Source organism: Uncinocarpus reesii, genomic scaffold, assembly GCF_000003515.1.
Source record: "Uncinocarpus reesii 1704 scaffold_4 genomic scaffold, whole genome shotgun sequence".
Taxonomy (NCBI): Eukaryota; Fungi; Ascomycota; class Eurotiomycetes; order Onygenales; family Onygenaceae; genus Uncinocarpus; species Uncinocarpus reesii.
The window spans coordinates 435,817-451,632 of record NW_003052497.1 but is presented as its reverse complement, the minus strand read 5'-3'; the positions used below and the strand labels follow the sequence as shown (position 1 = coordinate 451,632).

The 15,816-nt window shown below is 49.0% G+C and overlaps 6 protein-coding genes across 6 annotated transcripts; 1 reads left to right on the top strand and 5 right to left on the bottom strand.

The window, feature by feature from the left end:
- Positions 1–685: 685 nt before the first annotated feature.
- Positions 686–3,190, top strand: UREG_06270 (uncharacterized protein; the record flags this gene model as incomplete). The annotated part of the gene is made up of 1 exon (XM_002583257.1): positions 686–3,190. The coding sequence occupies one exon, from the start codon at positions 686–688 to the stop codon at positions 3,188–3,190; it is 2,505 nt and encodes an 834-aa protein (XP_002583303.1).
- Positions 3,191–3,754: 564 nt separating this feature from the next.
- UREG_06269 (uncharacterized protein) lies at positions 3,755–4,512 on the bottom strand (the record flags this gene model as incomplete). Its single annotated transcript, XM_002583256.1, has 2 exons — positions 3,755–3,766; positions 3,868–4,512. 2 exons carry the CDS (start codon positions 4,510–4,512, stop codon positions 3,755–3,757), a joined length of 657 nt encoding a protein of 218 aa, XP_002583302.1.
- Positions 4,513–5,554: 1,042 nt separating this feature from the next.
- UREG_06268 (uncharacterized protein) lies at positions 5,555–8,079 on the bottom strand (the record flags this gene model as incomplete). The annotated part of the gene is made up of 3 exons (XM_002583255.1): positions 5,555–6,589; positions 6,732–7,477; positions 7,692–8,079. 3 exons carry the CDS (start codon positions 8,077–8,079, stop codon positions 5,555–5,557), a joined length of 2,169 nt encoding a protein of 722 aa, XP_002583301.1.
- Positions 8,080–9,844: 1,765 nt separating this feature from the next.
- On the bottom strand, positions 9,845–10,658 carry UREG_06267 (uncharacterized protein; the record flags this gene model as incomplete). Its single annotated transcript, XM_002583254.1, has 3 exons — positions 9,845–10,018; positions 10,083–10,448; positions 10,503–10,658. The coding sequence occupies 3 exons, from the start codon at positions 10,656–10,658 to the stop codon at positions 9,845–9,847; spliced, it is 696 nt and encodes a 231-aa protein (XP_002583300.1).
- A 507-nt stretch (positions 10,659–11,165) lies between these two features.
- On the bottom strand, positions 11,166–11,399 carry UREG_06266 (uncharacterized protein; the record flags this gene model as incomplete). Its single annotated transcript, XM_002583253.1, has 1 exon — positions 11,166–11,399. One exon carries the CDS (start codon positions 11,397–11,399, stop codon positions 11,166–11,168), a length of 234 nt encoding a protein of 77 aa, XP_002583299.1.
- An 870-nt stretch (positions 11,400–12,269) lies between these two features.
- UREG_06265 (uncharacterized protein) lies at positions 12,270–15,441 on the bottom strand (the record flags this gene model as incomplete). Its single annotated transcript, XM_002583252.1, has 3 exons — positions 12,270–12,428; positions 12,495–14,395; positions 14,463–15,441. The coding sequence occupies 3 exons, from the start codon at positions 15,439–15,441 to the stop codon at positions 12,270–12,272; spliced, it is 3,039 nt and encodes a 1,012-aa protein (XP_002583298.1).
- Positions 15,442–15,816: the final 375 nt, after the last annotated feature.

The following is a 15,816-nucleotide window of genomic DNA, read 5'->3' as shown; positions in this document are numbered from 1 at the left end:
CAGACGTTGACACGGAGCAGTTTATTGACCGTCAACCGCGGGGAATCAGCACCAAACAGTCAGCAACGGATCAACGGTTTCCCCGGTCTCCGAGCTACTCCGTGATTCTTCCTGATCCAGCGGCAACTTCTACCGCAGCTGTATACTATATAGGTTGGCCCTTTTGCTAGGCCGCCAGGGTATAATACCCTTTCAAGGGATGAAGGCCCCCACGATGACACCTGACTCTTCCCCCCAGCAACCGGGCCAAGATCTCAATTTTGCCGCCATAGTTGCAGTACTCCTCCCTGGCCACTGGCCCGTACCTAGCCACATCCGTCAAAGAGCCTAGTATCCTGTAGCCCGTATAGACCATACCTGACATCTTCTTCTCCTCCTTCACCAGCGAACAATTGGAACAGATCGGCCCGTCGCAGAAACAAAATTCCGGCTAACTTTCGGCGTTTGGAGATAGGGCTGAACGCTAACAGATGCGCTAGTCGGCTAGCGTGGTCCTGGCGGTTAGTCAGTTCCAACAACAGTCGCATCGCCCTTCATCACGGCTTCACTTTATTCTCTTTCTGCTCAGCATGTCGGCTTAGATTTCGCGCTGCACAGTCTCACGTTTGTCACTGCTTGCTTGTTTTCTTCCTCTTCTCTGCAGTTTCTTCCCCCGTTGTAGCCTCTGGGCCAATTGGCCGCCGCCATGAGGAGCAGTCGCACAGGCTCGACGGGCCGCCAACGCGGGGATGTGAGCTCTGCTGGGCCCGCCTCCCCAGAGCACACCAGACCAACAGACCAACCTCCACGTCCTAGCTCCTCTGGCAGCAACCCCTCCGATCCGCCATTCTTGCCGCCCCTGAATATCCCGAAGCGATCTCTGTATAATCTGAGCCCTCAAATACCTAGTCCTAGCGGTTCTCGATCGGCCTCGGCGGGTATCGCCAGCGCGAATAGCAGCAACGCCTCTCTTCCCAATTTTTTGCGTTCCTCCACCTCGTTGATGCCTCAAAATGAGCCGATTCAAAGAAGACCGTCTCCGTTGGCACTGACGAACGACCCGCAGAGGCATCGCCGTCAACATTCTCAAGGATTTTTCGAACCTAGTCTCCCCACCGCGTCCATGTCAGAACACACACCCGCGAACATGGCGCCCATGTCTGCCTCGAGGATTGCAGCCCAAACCGCAATGCAGCATCAAGTGTCGTCCCAGCAATTGCGCAATCGATCGTCAACCATTCCGCCGCATCAGGACGCGGGTGCAGTGACACAAAAGGGTTCTCCTGCCGGGGTAGCGCAATATCAGAGCGGGTCATCTGGAGGACGCGCTTTTGCAGCCACCACTGCAGCAAACCTCGTGTTTCCTCGAGCTCAACATGCCCCACCAGCCTCAACCCCGGCTCAGGAGAGCACCAGCGGAAAGCAAAAGGGAGAGAAGGAAAAGTCAAAGATGAAGTCCTTCCTGAAGCCAAAACACATTGGGATTTCAAGAGATAAAGACAGTGATCGCCGTGAGAAACCAACCCCCTCGCCGAGCAAGCTAGGCCCAAGCGGGTTGTCACGCATGGTGAACGCGTCCACAACCAGCTTGAATGATTCTCTTGTTTCCAGCAATTCTTCCCTCTACACCTTCACAAACTCTTCTGTTGCCACTGTTGTCCCTACTGAGAAGCAATCCACCAACGAGAAGGAAAAGGAAAAGGACAAAGAGAAGCATCGACATCACTTCCTGCCACGTCCAAAACTCAAGTTGAAGGATAAAGACGATCATTTCCATTTACCCCTCTCATCTGCGAACAGCAACTCGAGACCCCTCGACCCTAGTGCTCCTCAATCCCTATACTCGTTTACCCCGTCCTCGCCCTCCTCAACGTCGTTCGGGAAGTCTGTCAGTGGTTTGGACCTTCGTCACGGTGGTAGAGCGTTACGTGAAAAAAGGAAAATGGAGGAAAAAGCTTCAGCCTCACATGACGCTGCCGGCAATGACCAGCCTGATTTCTCCGGCAGTTTGGGAACCGGTGTTGCTGCTTGGTCCACGTTTATTGGAACCGGTGTTCCTGGAGCTTCGATTCAGAGCAAAGAAGCAGCCATGAGGGAAGCTCTAGGCAGTTTCGGCATTGCAAATATGGCATTTGAAGACGCGTGGGATTTCCTTAAAGCCAAACTCCTTGTGCTTTTCGAAGGCGAAGAAGTTCGAATCGCAATTGAAGACCTCAACAAACTCGTTTCCGTCCACATTTTACGCTCATTCCAGAGACGTGTGCCCAACGTGCTCGTTGAAGATTTACGTGACCTTTTGCAGACGGGATTCGCGTCTCTCAACCAAACTCTCAGCTCTATCCCAGATGAAAACCTTATGCATCATCTAGTGCAAGTTTGGACATATACCTACGGAAATATCGTCCCTTTTATCCAAGCCGTTTTCTTCCCACTTGACCTCGAATTCAAAGGGCGCGGCAAAATTATGGAACCTCATGAAGCTAGAGAATTCTGGGGCACTATGCCTGGCGGCGGTTCAGCTGGAGAGAAATTGAACGTTAACGACATTATCCTCATTTCGTTTCGTGATAACATTATTCTCAACCGATACGAGACCTTAAAAACCATCTTCTCTCGCCTAAGCTTGGAACGAGTTAACGCAAGCATTGGTCTTCTAGGAACCTCTTCAAACAGCGGTGCTAGTCGGCCAGGGACGGCTCAAGCTCTTGAGGGAGGAAGCTTCAACTCGCAGTCATCAACGGCCTTAAATGCCACCGGCAGCCACTCGTCAGAATCTCACCTAACCACGTCTCGTGCACGCGCCGAATCCAACACCTCTTCCAACCCCGACCACCCTGTTTTCCAGTCCTCCATCTTCTCAAGGCCTACGGACGCCTCTCACGTGGTCACAGAGACTGTTGGTCGGGTTCTTCAGTGCATTTGCGTCATCGCCGGCGTCCATACGGACGACCATGCCCAGCGACAAATTGAAGACCTTAGAAAGGCCGTTACCCACAACTGGCTGGGCAGGGGACGTACCGGGCGAGATCGCCGTGGATTTGTGGGGACAAAGGTCCGACCTGCTGCATCCAGCAGGCAGTACACCGATGGACCAACTCGAAGGGGGTCTATGGACGGAGGTGAAGAGCCAATGAGGCCGACTAGCAAGGACTCCACCAGCCTTGATGAAGAGGATCCCCCGAGCGAAAGAATGAAGAATTTACGCATGTAAATTCGCATGGTTTTTTTTCCTTTTAAGGATGTTTTTAACGACGATATGACCCTTTCTTTGTCCTTTTCTTTCTCACAAAGTACCCAATATGGTTATGTACGAGTATGCGGTTTTCTTGCCCTTTGCTTTCTTGCTGTTTTTTAACCTACGTTTGCTTTTTATTCGGAACGGTATTGGGGGTGGTGACTGGGGGGGAGGTTATCTTTTCCTGCTTTTTTTTTGCTGTGAATGTAGAAGTATATTCCCCCGACAGTACTGAATCTGATGCATTTTTGCGATGGAAGAATCTTTAAAATCCTATTCTAAACGATCTCCACGATGACTCGTAAATTCGAATATATATCATATTCAGTGCAGCCGAAAATATATCGCTAAGTGGTCTTTAATCAATGGCGAATAACGAAATGAATGAAACTAATCCTCAAGCTCTTTATAATTCTCAAGGATGAGATGCTTCAGATTTCTCCAAACATAAACCCAACACCCCTAGGATCATGATACCTTTTCCTCCGTTCCCTCCGCATCCGACGAAATTCGACAGTATTATCAGAATCGTAAGGGTTCTCAAAGCGATTTCTATTGGCCCGACCAAAATCAAACGGCAACCCAAACGCCGCAGACCTATACACTGCCTCTTCCTCCTCCTCCACTAAATCCGCCATTTGCCGCTCCCTCACATACCGCATGATCCGCTTCGACGGCTGATTCGACAACCGCAGCAGAATCTGACCCTGCGAGGCCCTCAGCTTGGCCCAGTCCCTGTGGCGCTGCCGCACCTGGTCCACGAGGATCGCCATGCCGTTCTGAAACTGGTCTTCCTCGAGTAAATCGACGAAGCTCAGCGAGACAGACAGCGGGGCTTGTGTGGCGATCTTGGTGAGTTTGTGCAGGATGTAGTCGCTTAAATCGTCGCAGAGTTCGGGAGATGCGTTGAGGCAGTCTGAGTCGAGAAGGTCGCCGTAGCAGGCAAAGGTACAGAGGAGGTTTTCCCAGTCGCCTGGGTAGAGTCTCCTGGCTTTCTCCATGAGGGGCTCCATTATGCGAAGCTGTGGGATGGGGAATTGGAGCTTGTAGAGTGCTGAGAGGAGCTCGTTCAGGCAGCGGTTGTATAAGCCCGGCTCAAGCGTTCCAGCCCTTAAAAGGGGCGCTTGCGCGAAGAGTGACTCTAGGTCGATTTCAAGTCGACCAGACGATCGAGGGCGCGAAAAGTTTAAGATTCCTGGGATGTATCTGTAAATGATTTCGTGTGCGGGAATTGCTCCGACTCTCGTCCAGGAAGGACGAAAATCGCAGGAAGGGCGAGACCTGCGGACCAGTGCCATGTTGAAGATGCCCCTGATATCTTGGAAAATAGACAAGTCGAACGTGAGAGGGATATGAAAAAATGCCTGCTTGGATCGACCGTGGGCTGGTATCCAACGCCCTAGATGGTAGAACTAGAAATAGTCAGCAGATAAAAGAAAAAGCGTGAACGGAATGTCGACACCCGGCGCCATTAATATAAACGGATCCAAAATCATTTAAGCAACATGGAATGACCAAACCTGGCAGTGTTGGAAGCAAACATTGCATTCTCGACTCTCACAAGTTGCTGCTTGACCACGGGGATCCAAGAAATGACCACGAGGTTCGATAAGTAAGAGAATAGCAAACAATATCTAGCTCCCCCCAATATCTGGATGATCTTGTAAAAGTAGGAAACGCCATGGAGAAGTAATGGCTTCATGCCATAATGGCAATCTGTCTCACTTTTCCCTGCTCACCTTCAACGCCCGATTGACCAACTATCGAGAATCCATAACTCACAAAGAGCGTAATGGGCAATCAAGTACAGGCTTGAAGCTGCTTTCATTGTAACCTTTCCATCTGTAGTGCTGCACCGCTAGGGTAAAACGCTGCGACTTGCCGGCCTTCGATCGTCTGGTAACAACCTGGAATTAAACCCGGTGTGCATCATAAGAATGAACCCAGTAGGATGCGTGATTCCGGGACACATGGCGTGGGGAATAGACTTGTGTGACCCTCGATCAGTGTCAGTTTGGGTATCATGCAGATCAAACACAGCAAGCAAATTGCTACTTCTGAGTACACATAGTGTAACTAGTTAGATCTGCTGAGGATATGTTGATATGGACTTAAACCCGAAGAATGGCCGGTAAACAAACTGGCTCGCAGTTGGAATTTGGGGTCCGATTTGAAATAGCACTTCTAGGCCTTCTCTCACAGAGGTTCCCGTAGTATGCAGATGAGGATTAAACAAAAACAAACACAAAACGAAGTCAAAATCATTTAGACATAGATTAATTACCCGAGATATATCATAAAAAGGTGCGTTCATACCCTTCTGCTATTTAAGTCCATCTCTCAAGGGGCACCAAGCCATTCAGACTCCAGCCACTTGACCTTTGACCAGTCCAGCATACTTGCGATGATTCCAAATGCATCATCATAGTCTCCGACAGTGCAGCCGTAAAACGGATACCCCATCCCAGTTGCTGGATCATTCACGAATACGGGCAGATCCTTCACATTACCGTTCTCGTCCAGAAGTTGGCATGAGCCTGGTGGCGGCGCAACCAGGACCACATTGCCTCCGGCACCCGAACCTTGGTCACTCCACATGAGCCGAAGGCCATCATTTGCATTGCCGGTATTCACGCTGCATTTATTCAGCACGCGACTGTGAAGTACGGCATAGCGCCTGCGCTGAACTGCGTTAGGGTCACACTGGTTCTCAAAGATATCTCCAATAGCCGCGTAGTCGGCACTTGGCCCTCTGAGACGGTACACTGCAAAGTTTCTGTCAGACCTCCAATGCTGCCAGAGAACGTCAAGGCCTGTAGCTCCCATCACTGCAGGCGGTTGATTTCCATCGATTTTACCGTCGCCATCTCTATCAACGGTTCTGTTAGGATTGATCCGAATAGCAATTCCTTTGTTATTGGCGCCGTTGAATGTGTCATTCCATTTGCCGGTCTGGGAGTACTGGCATAGCTCAAGCCAGCCTTCAGGAACATCAGGTACAGCCAGAGTAAGGTCATAGTTGGCCCCACTACCCCGATCATCGGCGTACTTCTTTATTGGGACGTACATTGCCATTATCTCGCAAGGATCATATGGCTGAGCTGCAGTCAGTAGGGCGTTAACCTGGGTTTTCACTTGCCCGGCCAGATTCTGGTCGTCGATCAGCTCCCAAATGGGCCGAATATCATAATCGACAACAACCGGATTTGAATAGAGGGAGTTCCGCCACGCCTGGACATTGCTATCATCTGCCACACCGCCGATGGTGCGAGTGCGTACAAGCTCCATCTTACTCATAATCTGTTGGACGGTTTGGTCCTTGCTACTGTTTTTCGCATTCGCATCAAGTTCCGTTTCGGGGCCAGAAAAGGATGCCTGCTAACCGTTAGTGAGGCGACAAAGTAAAGGGCGATTATGGACAGGAAGGCTCGGAAAGGCCAGGTGCATTTAATAAAAGTGATTATACCTTTAGTTCAATAGCAGTCTTGAGCTTAGTGTCTTTGATATTGTCACGAACATCAAGAGAGGACGACGTAATCCGAATACCACCAAAGGTGGCCGATATCATGTAGTGCGTACCAAACGTATGGATAATTTTTTCCGCTGACCAGGACTTAAACGCCTCTGTGGCTGTTTCCGTAAGGTAGGTCTTTGCTTGGTCAATGTCCTTGAAACCCAACCGGTAAATCAGCGTCTGATGGTATGTGGCCATGTATTTCTTCCACGTTTCTACTTTCGAGGAATCATCGTATGTACGGCTGAATTCACCACCAAACCCAGCAAAATCAGCACCGACATTGAGAGTTCTCGAGAGCTCTTGGATAAATTTTGTTTTTGTTTCGCCGGCTATCGTCATAGACGTAGAAGTGGAAGCCCAGCTGAAGGTCATATAACCTGGGACAGTGTAAGTAGAGTCTCCACTGGGGCCACTACCCACGTCTGTCCAGGCAGTCCCGTCATCGATAGGAAATCTGAAGAGATTGGTCCTCACGGCAGAGGGGTCGAAAACCGCGCAGGACACATCAACCCCTCCAAATCCGCTCTGGGTATTCGGTGGCAGGCGACCTTTTGCTGTTCCACTATTGCCACCAACCCAAGTACCCGAACCGCCAGTATCATCCTCGTCACCGAAGTCGTCATCATCTATGTCATTGAGAAAATCGACATGCTCGTCAAGGATTCCATCATCATCAACATCGCCGTCGTCGATAGCTGGGTTCAGCGGCACTGGGGAGTCATCTTCGCCATCCCCGATATTTGCAGCTAAGGGCTTATCAGCAACAGAGGCTGCAGCCGCCACCACAGACGCCGCTAAAACATGATGATTTATAGGTGTAGTCCCAGAACCCGAGTATGTTTCTCCGTTTGGGCCTATCAAGGGCTTCATTTGAACAACCCTGAATCGAGTGCCGCTCCTCACAGCTTCGAAGAGAATCCGCGGTTCAACTTTATTGGTACCGGCGCAGATTTGAAAAACAGCCCAGCTCGCCGGTTTTCTTCGGTATGCGAAAGAAAAATTTGACATATTTATTGTAATACTTGGCGAAATTCTTCATATTCCATTGGTCCACTCCGTTGATGATTCGATTGTCACCGGTGAGGCCGTGAGCATGTTGCACCCATCGGATAAAAATGATCCATCGAGCATAGGGAGGTTCAGCAGTGCGGCCATGGTCGTAGTTGAAGTAGCACTCGTTAAGAAGCGTAGCGTAAAGATTCAACTGGCGCTCTTCAAGGTTTGGGAATTGCAGTGCGATATATTTTCGAGCAGTTTGAATAGGAAAGGAATTGGGAAATGTAATGCCATTTTTCCCAGCTTTGAATTCGGAATCTTTCTTGGGGTTGATGAGGAATATATCAGCCATGGCAGCGATTGACTTAGAGCGTGAATAGAGTGTTTGATTGCAACTGAATCGCAAGTCGGCCTCAATTGGGATCCTAAAGCCGTTTTATATCCCACAACGGTTCGGGTGACTTCGGTAAATGTACCTGTTCCATGTGCTCCGCTCTCCTATACATGTCCACCCTTTGTCATCGTGAAGTTCAGCTGCGGCACATGAACGTCCTGCATCTCTGCCCCGCCTTGACCAGCGCAGACAGCCAGTCGTTACCGATTCTCGTCAAGCTGATGATTCCACAACAGACATCAAGCCCTCTTGCGCCACAGTAAGCGCAACAAACCGGCATCTATCACGGGGCGTGTGTCCGCATCCCAAGGCGAGAAGAAGCAAATATAACATGCAAAAGTGCATGCTCGACACTTTCGCTGGAACTTACTCCAGAGAAGAAACGAATCTGGAGTGATATCAATCCTCCGATGCGTCGGCGTGACCAAGTTCGCTAACACACAGGGCTGAGAACGTGGGCCTTTGCTCAGCTGGATATCCCGAAAGGCTCGATCGAGGCCCTGACTTCAGCGAATTGCAGCAGGTAATCCAGGGGTTGAATGCATCTTTCGTGCAGGACCACGCTCACCCAACCTGCATAAGCCAATCGTATCGCAATATCTCAAGAAGCTGCAGGCTTCTCTTCTCTTTAGTCAAAAGCTTGCTTCGGCCTTATCTTATGCATCAGGGTCAGAACATCGTCTGCTCCATCGTATCTAGAGTTAATGAGAATGCAAGCTAGGGTTCTTGCGCTCGCTCAGTCCGCTGCAAAGCCTGCAAGAGCATTGTTCAGCCATCGGAACCTTGAATAGCGGCGCCATTGACGACATTTAAAATTTCTGGGCGCAAAATAACGTGCATCCATAGAGACCTGGTGAAGAGAGGCCATGCAAAAGGCCGAAAAACAAGCGAGGCTTCGACTCGTCTGGGCAGTTAGTTAGTTGAAACTCAAACCCGTCATGAGCGGGAGATAGTATGGCTTACCACTCAAAATCAGGACTCCAATCTCAATGGCTTCATTCACTCCCAGTCATCAAGCAGTGCCGGGAGCACCAAAGGCTCGCTGAGGGATTTTTGCAACGATGCATATTTGCGGGATGCCTGAAAAGAGTTTTGAATCTAGGAGCATAGCCATGAGGGAGTGGTCAAGGAGTTCCTTTTCGCCAAACCATTGGCTATCGGCACCGTTAATGCAAGTGATCAGAAGTGATTCCAGCCATTGCAGCTTGCAGATTGATTCTGGCAATCATATCAAAAGCAGGATGTTTGAGGATGAACAGGGCTGAGATTTTCGCGGGAGAAAAGAAGGTGAAGAGGCTATTTGTGCTAGTAAGCCCGGATTAACTACTGTAAGCTTGGCCGAAATCACATTACAGGGCCCGTAAGGATGGGGCTTTGGGCATAGCCTGGGGCAGCTCTCCCTTACTCAAGCCTAGTGTTTAGCACCATTTAACGAATCTCATAGAAAGGATTAGGGGCTGGTAATATTCCTGTATTCAAGTTTCACGCAAGGACACTTTGACCACATTTGCATCGCATCGCGACTTCATCCAAACTTGCACCGTCCACCACGTCGCTGTATTAGAAGACACTCATGTCCTGGAAACAAAATATTCAACGTGAACTGTCCTGATCATTTCCTGAGACCATCTCGCCGACCTAAATTTTCAACAGAACGCAACCTACCAAGTTGAACGGCTCGTTGCCCCAACAGTGCCTCCTGTTGAAATGGCCTGAAAAACAGCTAGAAGATCTCATCACTGACTCCTTTCTTGTCCAATTCTTTGAACTTCTTTTGCAAAGTAAGAGGCGGGAACTTCTTTCCGCTAGCCTGCTCCAGGGCTTCTGCCAGGCGCTGCCATTTTTCACTCTCGAATTTATCCTCAATCTCCTTCTTGACTTTGAGCAGGGCGGCCTCCTAAGCCCCAACACTCGAGTCAGCAAACCGAGCTAGGAGATATAAAAGAAAAAGATGAACTTACATCCTCCTTGGAGAGCACAATAAAATTTGCCTTGATGCGCATATAGCGGGTTGAAAGAGTGGTACCTTTGGCCGCTTCACCTGTCATTTCTTTCCAGGCACTTGCGATTTCAGCCCAGGTCTTGTTCTCCTGGTCTTTAAGGCGAAGAAGCATCTTATCTTCTTCACAAGCCGCGTCGTAGGATGTCGGGATTGGACGACCCTTTTTACCAGGCGTCGACTTTGCTTTCTTTTGAGGACTATCCTCGTCAAGGTGTTCCTTGGTGTCGTCATCGCTATTCTCGGTTTTGATGGCAGATGCTTCCTTTTTAACTGCAGGCTTGCGACCACGCTTGCGTGGGGTAGTAGGGACTTTGGTTTCTTTTGCCTAATGAAAGCTTTCAGCTATGAACTGCGACGATGACAAATAAAAGTGGCATACCTTCTTGCCCTTTGGTTCCGGCTGTGCCATATTCTCCTCTTCATTTTCTTCTGCTTTGATATCAGGCACGTCGCTTGCAGTAGTAGCCTCGATATCGTCCCCTTTCGCAGCTGGGTCCACGACACCCGGGTGGTTGATAGCGGTAAAACTCGACATCTTGTCGCACAAAAACAAGATTCTCAAAGCTGATAATGAAAATAAAAGCTGTGGGAAAGATTGAAGATGAAAGTGCTGTCGAGGGTGCTTGTCAAAGGGTGAGGGGAGGCTTGGTAGTGATGGTGAAAAAGAAGTAGGAAAGGAAGAGAAGGAAGAAAGCAAAGTGAGCTTTCTAGAGATTTTATAGTGGGATGACAGCTCTCATGAACAGAAACGCGTCCAAGTAAAGTGCTGTTGGGAGGAGTGTTCAAAACAGTTCAAAAGTGAGTGAACACTTCACATATATCTAAGGCCAGAAGACCCACCTCTTCAATATCATCAGTATTCGATACCTAGAATCTGATCGCTAACAACAGATAGAAACTTGCTAGGAAGGCCTATGAGCTAATATTCTATATCTCTCCCTCCTACTATCTCACTACTACCCTAGCTCGTCTATGTGAGCACACAATCATAATTTTAGCAGTTTGGAGAAACATATTGACAATATGCCCTGGGTGAATCAACCTAGTATGGCTCCTCGTTGAAATTGCCATTTATATAGTTCTCCTCCGCATAAAGAGCGTCATTGACCTTCACTTCTTTAGCATTGACACCCTTTGAGATATCTTCCGTAATATAGAGCTCAAGAAAATGGGTTAATCTGTAAGACTGCTCTGAAGGCACTGTGGCAGAGCCTGTTTTATGGGCGCAGGCTTCAATCCCTTGTAGTCTTGCGCGTTGCCCTGACAATAATGACATGGCTTCCAAACCGTCCAGCTTTGAGTATTCGAATCTCCGAAGCCCGGACCATATCAGCTACTTCGCCGAATTCAGCTTTAAGTGCTCCCATCAAAGCAGTCCATAACATTCCGCAGCACATTGTCAAATTGGAACGATACTTGATCCACCATGGCCAATGGCCCATTTTTAACCAATCAAAGCAACAACTTCAAGTTGCTTCACTTCATTTGAAATCAAAGAAGAATCAAATTATATTATTTCAGTTGAAGAAAGGGTAAGCTATCTTAATTATCATCAGTGTCGTCATCATCCACGTCAAATCAAATCTCACAACTCGAAATGGAAGGTCAACATAGTGGAAGCCCAGAAGAACAGGACAAATTCAGTTCATCGTGTACAACTAATAACGAGAAAGGAAGAGGACAGCCCAGGTAGAAAACATAAATGACAAATTCCCCGTTTCTCCGTTCCGATTTCCCATTTCCCGATCCCATTCAGACTACAAGGCAAGGCGAGGAGACATGTAGGCAAGCAAGCAAAGCAAGCAAAGCAAGCAGAAAGGAAGCAGAATCATGGATTTGAACATCATAGAAGGAAGAATAATACGCAGTAGGATAGTAGAACAAACAAATAGAAGTGAAACTTGAAGATCGAAAGCATGGACAGAGAGGCGCTCCATTGACCGATTTCTGACCCAAGGTTATTAGGGGAAAACGTGGAACATTGGATATGGCGGATACGATTTCCAAGGAGAGCCCTGGAGTGATTAATAGGTTTGAGGGGAGATTGTAAAGGTGTGATATCGAATACTCTAACATAAGTATCAAGTACCCCGATCGTCCTGGGGGGTTGAATTGTATGCGGGAGGGCGTTATAAGAAGGGTAGTTTTAAGTATAGCTTCGCATGGCGTCCATGTATCCCGTTCCGCCCTTGAGGTCGTGTTCAAAGGTCTCAGCAACATCGAGAACGCGATTAATATGTTCCATGGACAATGCAGCCTTTTCGTTAAGGGCAAGTGCTTGCGCAGTTCGAACGGAATTCTTGATCTAAAGTTGAAAGCAGGTCAGTTACAATTTCAAACAAATACTATAGACAATGGGTCGGTGGCTTACCTGTCGACCATTGAGATTATGCCTGGCTAGGGTATCGTAGTCTTTATCGGTGAACTTAACCACCTCAAGACCCTCCTTCGTGCGAACCTTGTCAAGGAACATTTTCCAAACGGTGCGTTTGGCTTTGGTCGTCAAGTCGCCATAACGCAAAGCAACGTGAATGCGCGATTGGAATGCATCATCAAATGTTTCAACGCGGTTAGTTGTGAGGAAAAGAATGCCCTGGAAGTATTCGAGTAATCGCAGGAAGATGCTAACCAAGGCATTCCGGTGAATATCTTGAATTGTCCGCTTCTCCAAGAACACGTCTGCCTCGTCCAGAAGAAGAACGGCACCCCAGGAATGGGCAATGTCAAGGATCTTGTTCAATTCTCCTTCGAGTGTACGCGAATCGGTACCGAGCTCTCCGGCACTGACCATATACAGAGGACGCTTGAGTAATTCGGCGATGCCTTCTGCAGTTAAAGTCTTTCCAGTTCCGGGGGGACCGTGCAAGACGGCGACAAGCCCTTTGCCTTTTCCTTGGATAACATCATCAATATTCTCTGCCGCGTGGAAAGTGTGAGACTCCACCAAAGCCTTGACAATAGACTTTTGATTGCCAGGAAGGACTAGGGAGTCGAAAGCACCAGAGTTCCATTCAATTTCCCTGATGCCAGACACGGTAAATTCCAGCCAAAGTTTTTCGCTAAAAGCAAATCCTAGAACGACTGGGCTGGCGATCAAGAGCTCCTCCTCTGTGAAGTCGATATCATTGTTCCCAGCTGCACCATCCTTGATTTTGTCAATGTCCTCCTTCACGATTTCGTTTCCATTTTCATCAATCTCGACTTCGACGAGATGAGGCTTACCCTCCTTGTCATGAATAACCTTGAGCTTGGTCTTTGGAGCGATATCATCTCGACCGGCTCGCTCAGTTTCTGATGAAGACCCGCAGCAACAACCCTCGCCATCCGTATCATCGCCAGAACCGTCGAGAATATCCGAATCCTTCGGCTTTACCGTACTGATAGGATAATTTGGATTGATTCGGCGGTGCAGCGCGGGATCTACCATGACACGGCCATTGATATTGACTTTGATGATGGAGCGGCGCTTTTTGAAGAATGCCATTCCTTGGTGGAAACGGTAATTCATCCCTTGGAGAGCCACAAACTTCTTTCCTCGATCGACAAGTTTGGTCTTCAAAGCCTCTGAATCGCGATGATATTGAATTGGGTAGCATGCAAGGCTGGTGATCTTCCGAGGCCCCTTGAAGAAATCAACTTCGCTCGTCATAGTGCCCATGCCAAAAGATTTACCATCATATTCCAGGTAGCGGCCTTCGATTGAGTACCACTGGCCCTTCATGAACGAGCTCTCCTTGGTAGCATATTCAAGTTTAAACGCACGAGGCTCGTCAGCAGCGCCGTAGGTGGGGGTATAGACGATGGTATTTGGTTTGAACAATGCCCACAAGAGGTCAAAAGTGATGGTGTTGTTTTCCAGCAAGGGATACAACGTTTTCTTGGTCTCAGCGTAGTCCTTGTCAAGGTATTTGACTAGCACTTTCAGGTGTGATGCTTTCAGCTCTACCTGCTTCCTCACTTTCTTCTTTTCGGCGGTCTTGGCGAGTCCCTTGAGCTCCTTCACGTATGCACGACACTCTTCCAGGTAGAGAAATAGCATGTTAGGGTCTACGGCAGGAGTGTCTTGAACGAGACTGACGCTCTTGACGCCGTCCATGACGTGGGTAAGGGCATCTTTGAGGGCTTTGCTCTTGATATCGACAAGCGTTTCGAGATACTTGTTATCCCAGTCAAATCGACGACGAACAGTGAAGATGTATTGGTCCCATTCATTGGCATCAGGATCCTTCACAGTCTCAGTCAATTTGTAATTATGAAGGGTGTTGTCCCATACTGCCAGGTTGACATTAGCACAGGTTATAAGAATACTGTAAAGAATGGCCGGAGGTGGAAGACTCACATTGATCAATTCGCTTAAATGCTACTTTGGAAGCTCGCTTCTGCTTCTTGGCTCTAGCGGCCTTTTGCAGAGCCCGCTGTTGCTGCTGCAACAAAGCTGCCTGCTGCGCTGTCTGCTCGGCCAGAAGCTTGTTGTCAATGTAGCCCGCCTGTTTGAGTTTGCGTCCACGAGCGCCACGGAGACCTCCTCTTGCACGTTGGGTGCCGCGAATTTGTGTCTCTGCCGCATCCACATCGCCATCATCTTCCGTCTCTGCCTCTTGCAGCCTCTTGGCCTTCCTAGCCTTCCTCTTCGCTCTCAACTTTGCTTTTTTGGCCTTCTCATCTTCGGAAGAGACATCTTCATCGCTATCGCTGTCATCTTCGGAAGTGGAGGTTTCGTCCTTTCTCGCCTTTTTCTTCTGCTTCAGCTTTTTGGCTCGTTCCTTGGCCCTCTTCTTCTTCTTCTTTTTACACTTTTTGTGAGAGTCATAATCCGAAGAGTCTTCCGAGTCCGAATCCGAACTATCGGAGGATGAGGATGAGCTAGAACTTTCGGATGAATCGTCGTCACTGTCACTGTCGGAGGTGGACGATTCTACAGCTTTCTTCTTTTTCTTCGACTTCTCTGACTTCGAGCCGTGGACGGCAGCGTGTTTTTTACAGATAGATTTCTTTGGGGCGTTGTCCGTTGTAGACAAGGAGGCGGGAGTCGCGTCTGTCTTGGGGGTCATTGTTTCGGTGCCAGCTTCCTGCTTCTTTTCTAGGCCGTCGGCATTGTTTCCGGACGAGCCAGATTTTTCGTCTGGCATGTTAGGCGTGTTTAAATGGCTGTCTGGCTGTGGAGACGGAGTGAAGGAGGCCGTAGAAGGGGTCAGGACGGGATCAGGGCCCGAATCACGGCTGTCGCCGGTAGAACTACCTTTGTTTGGCCCGGGTTTGTCGGAGGAGGAATGCACGGGCGCGTTTGACGGAGACGAGGCAGGCTGAGGATCCGGCATCTATTGGAGTACAAGCCTGGGTGAGAAGGGAGCTCGTAGCAATGGCATCACAAACAGACAGCAAGAGATGTCACACAACGCGGCATTGACACTAATTTGACAGGCGAACAGCAGACAAGGAGAGGAGCAAACATTCCAGCTGGGAAAGAAGAGTGACTGAACGGAACAGCAAGGGAGGCTCTTTTTAAAGTGCCATGCTCGGCGAAGCAAGCTTAAATCATTGGCCACGGTGTTTCAACCAGTGGGATTGCCGAGAAAGAGGGGGGGATTCCAGGCACCAGCAGGCACAGCAGCAAGATCAGACCGAATGAGCTTCAGGAAAGAGAGGATGCTGGTTGGAAATCTGAGAACAAAACAGGACAAGTGAGGTTGTGT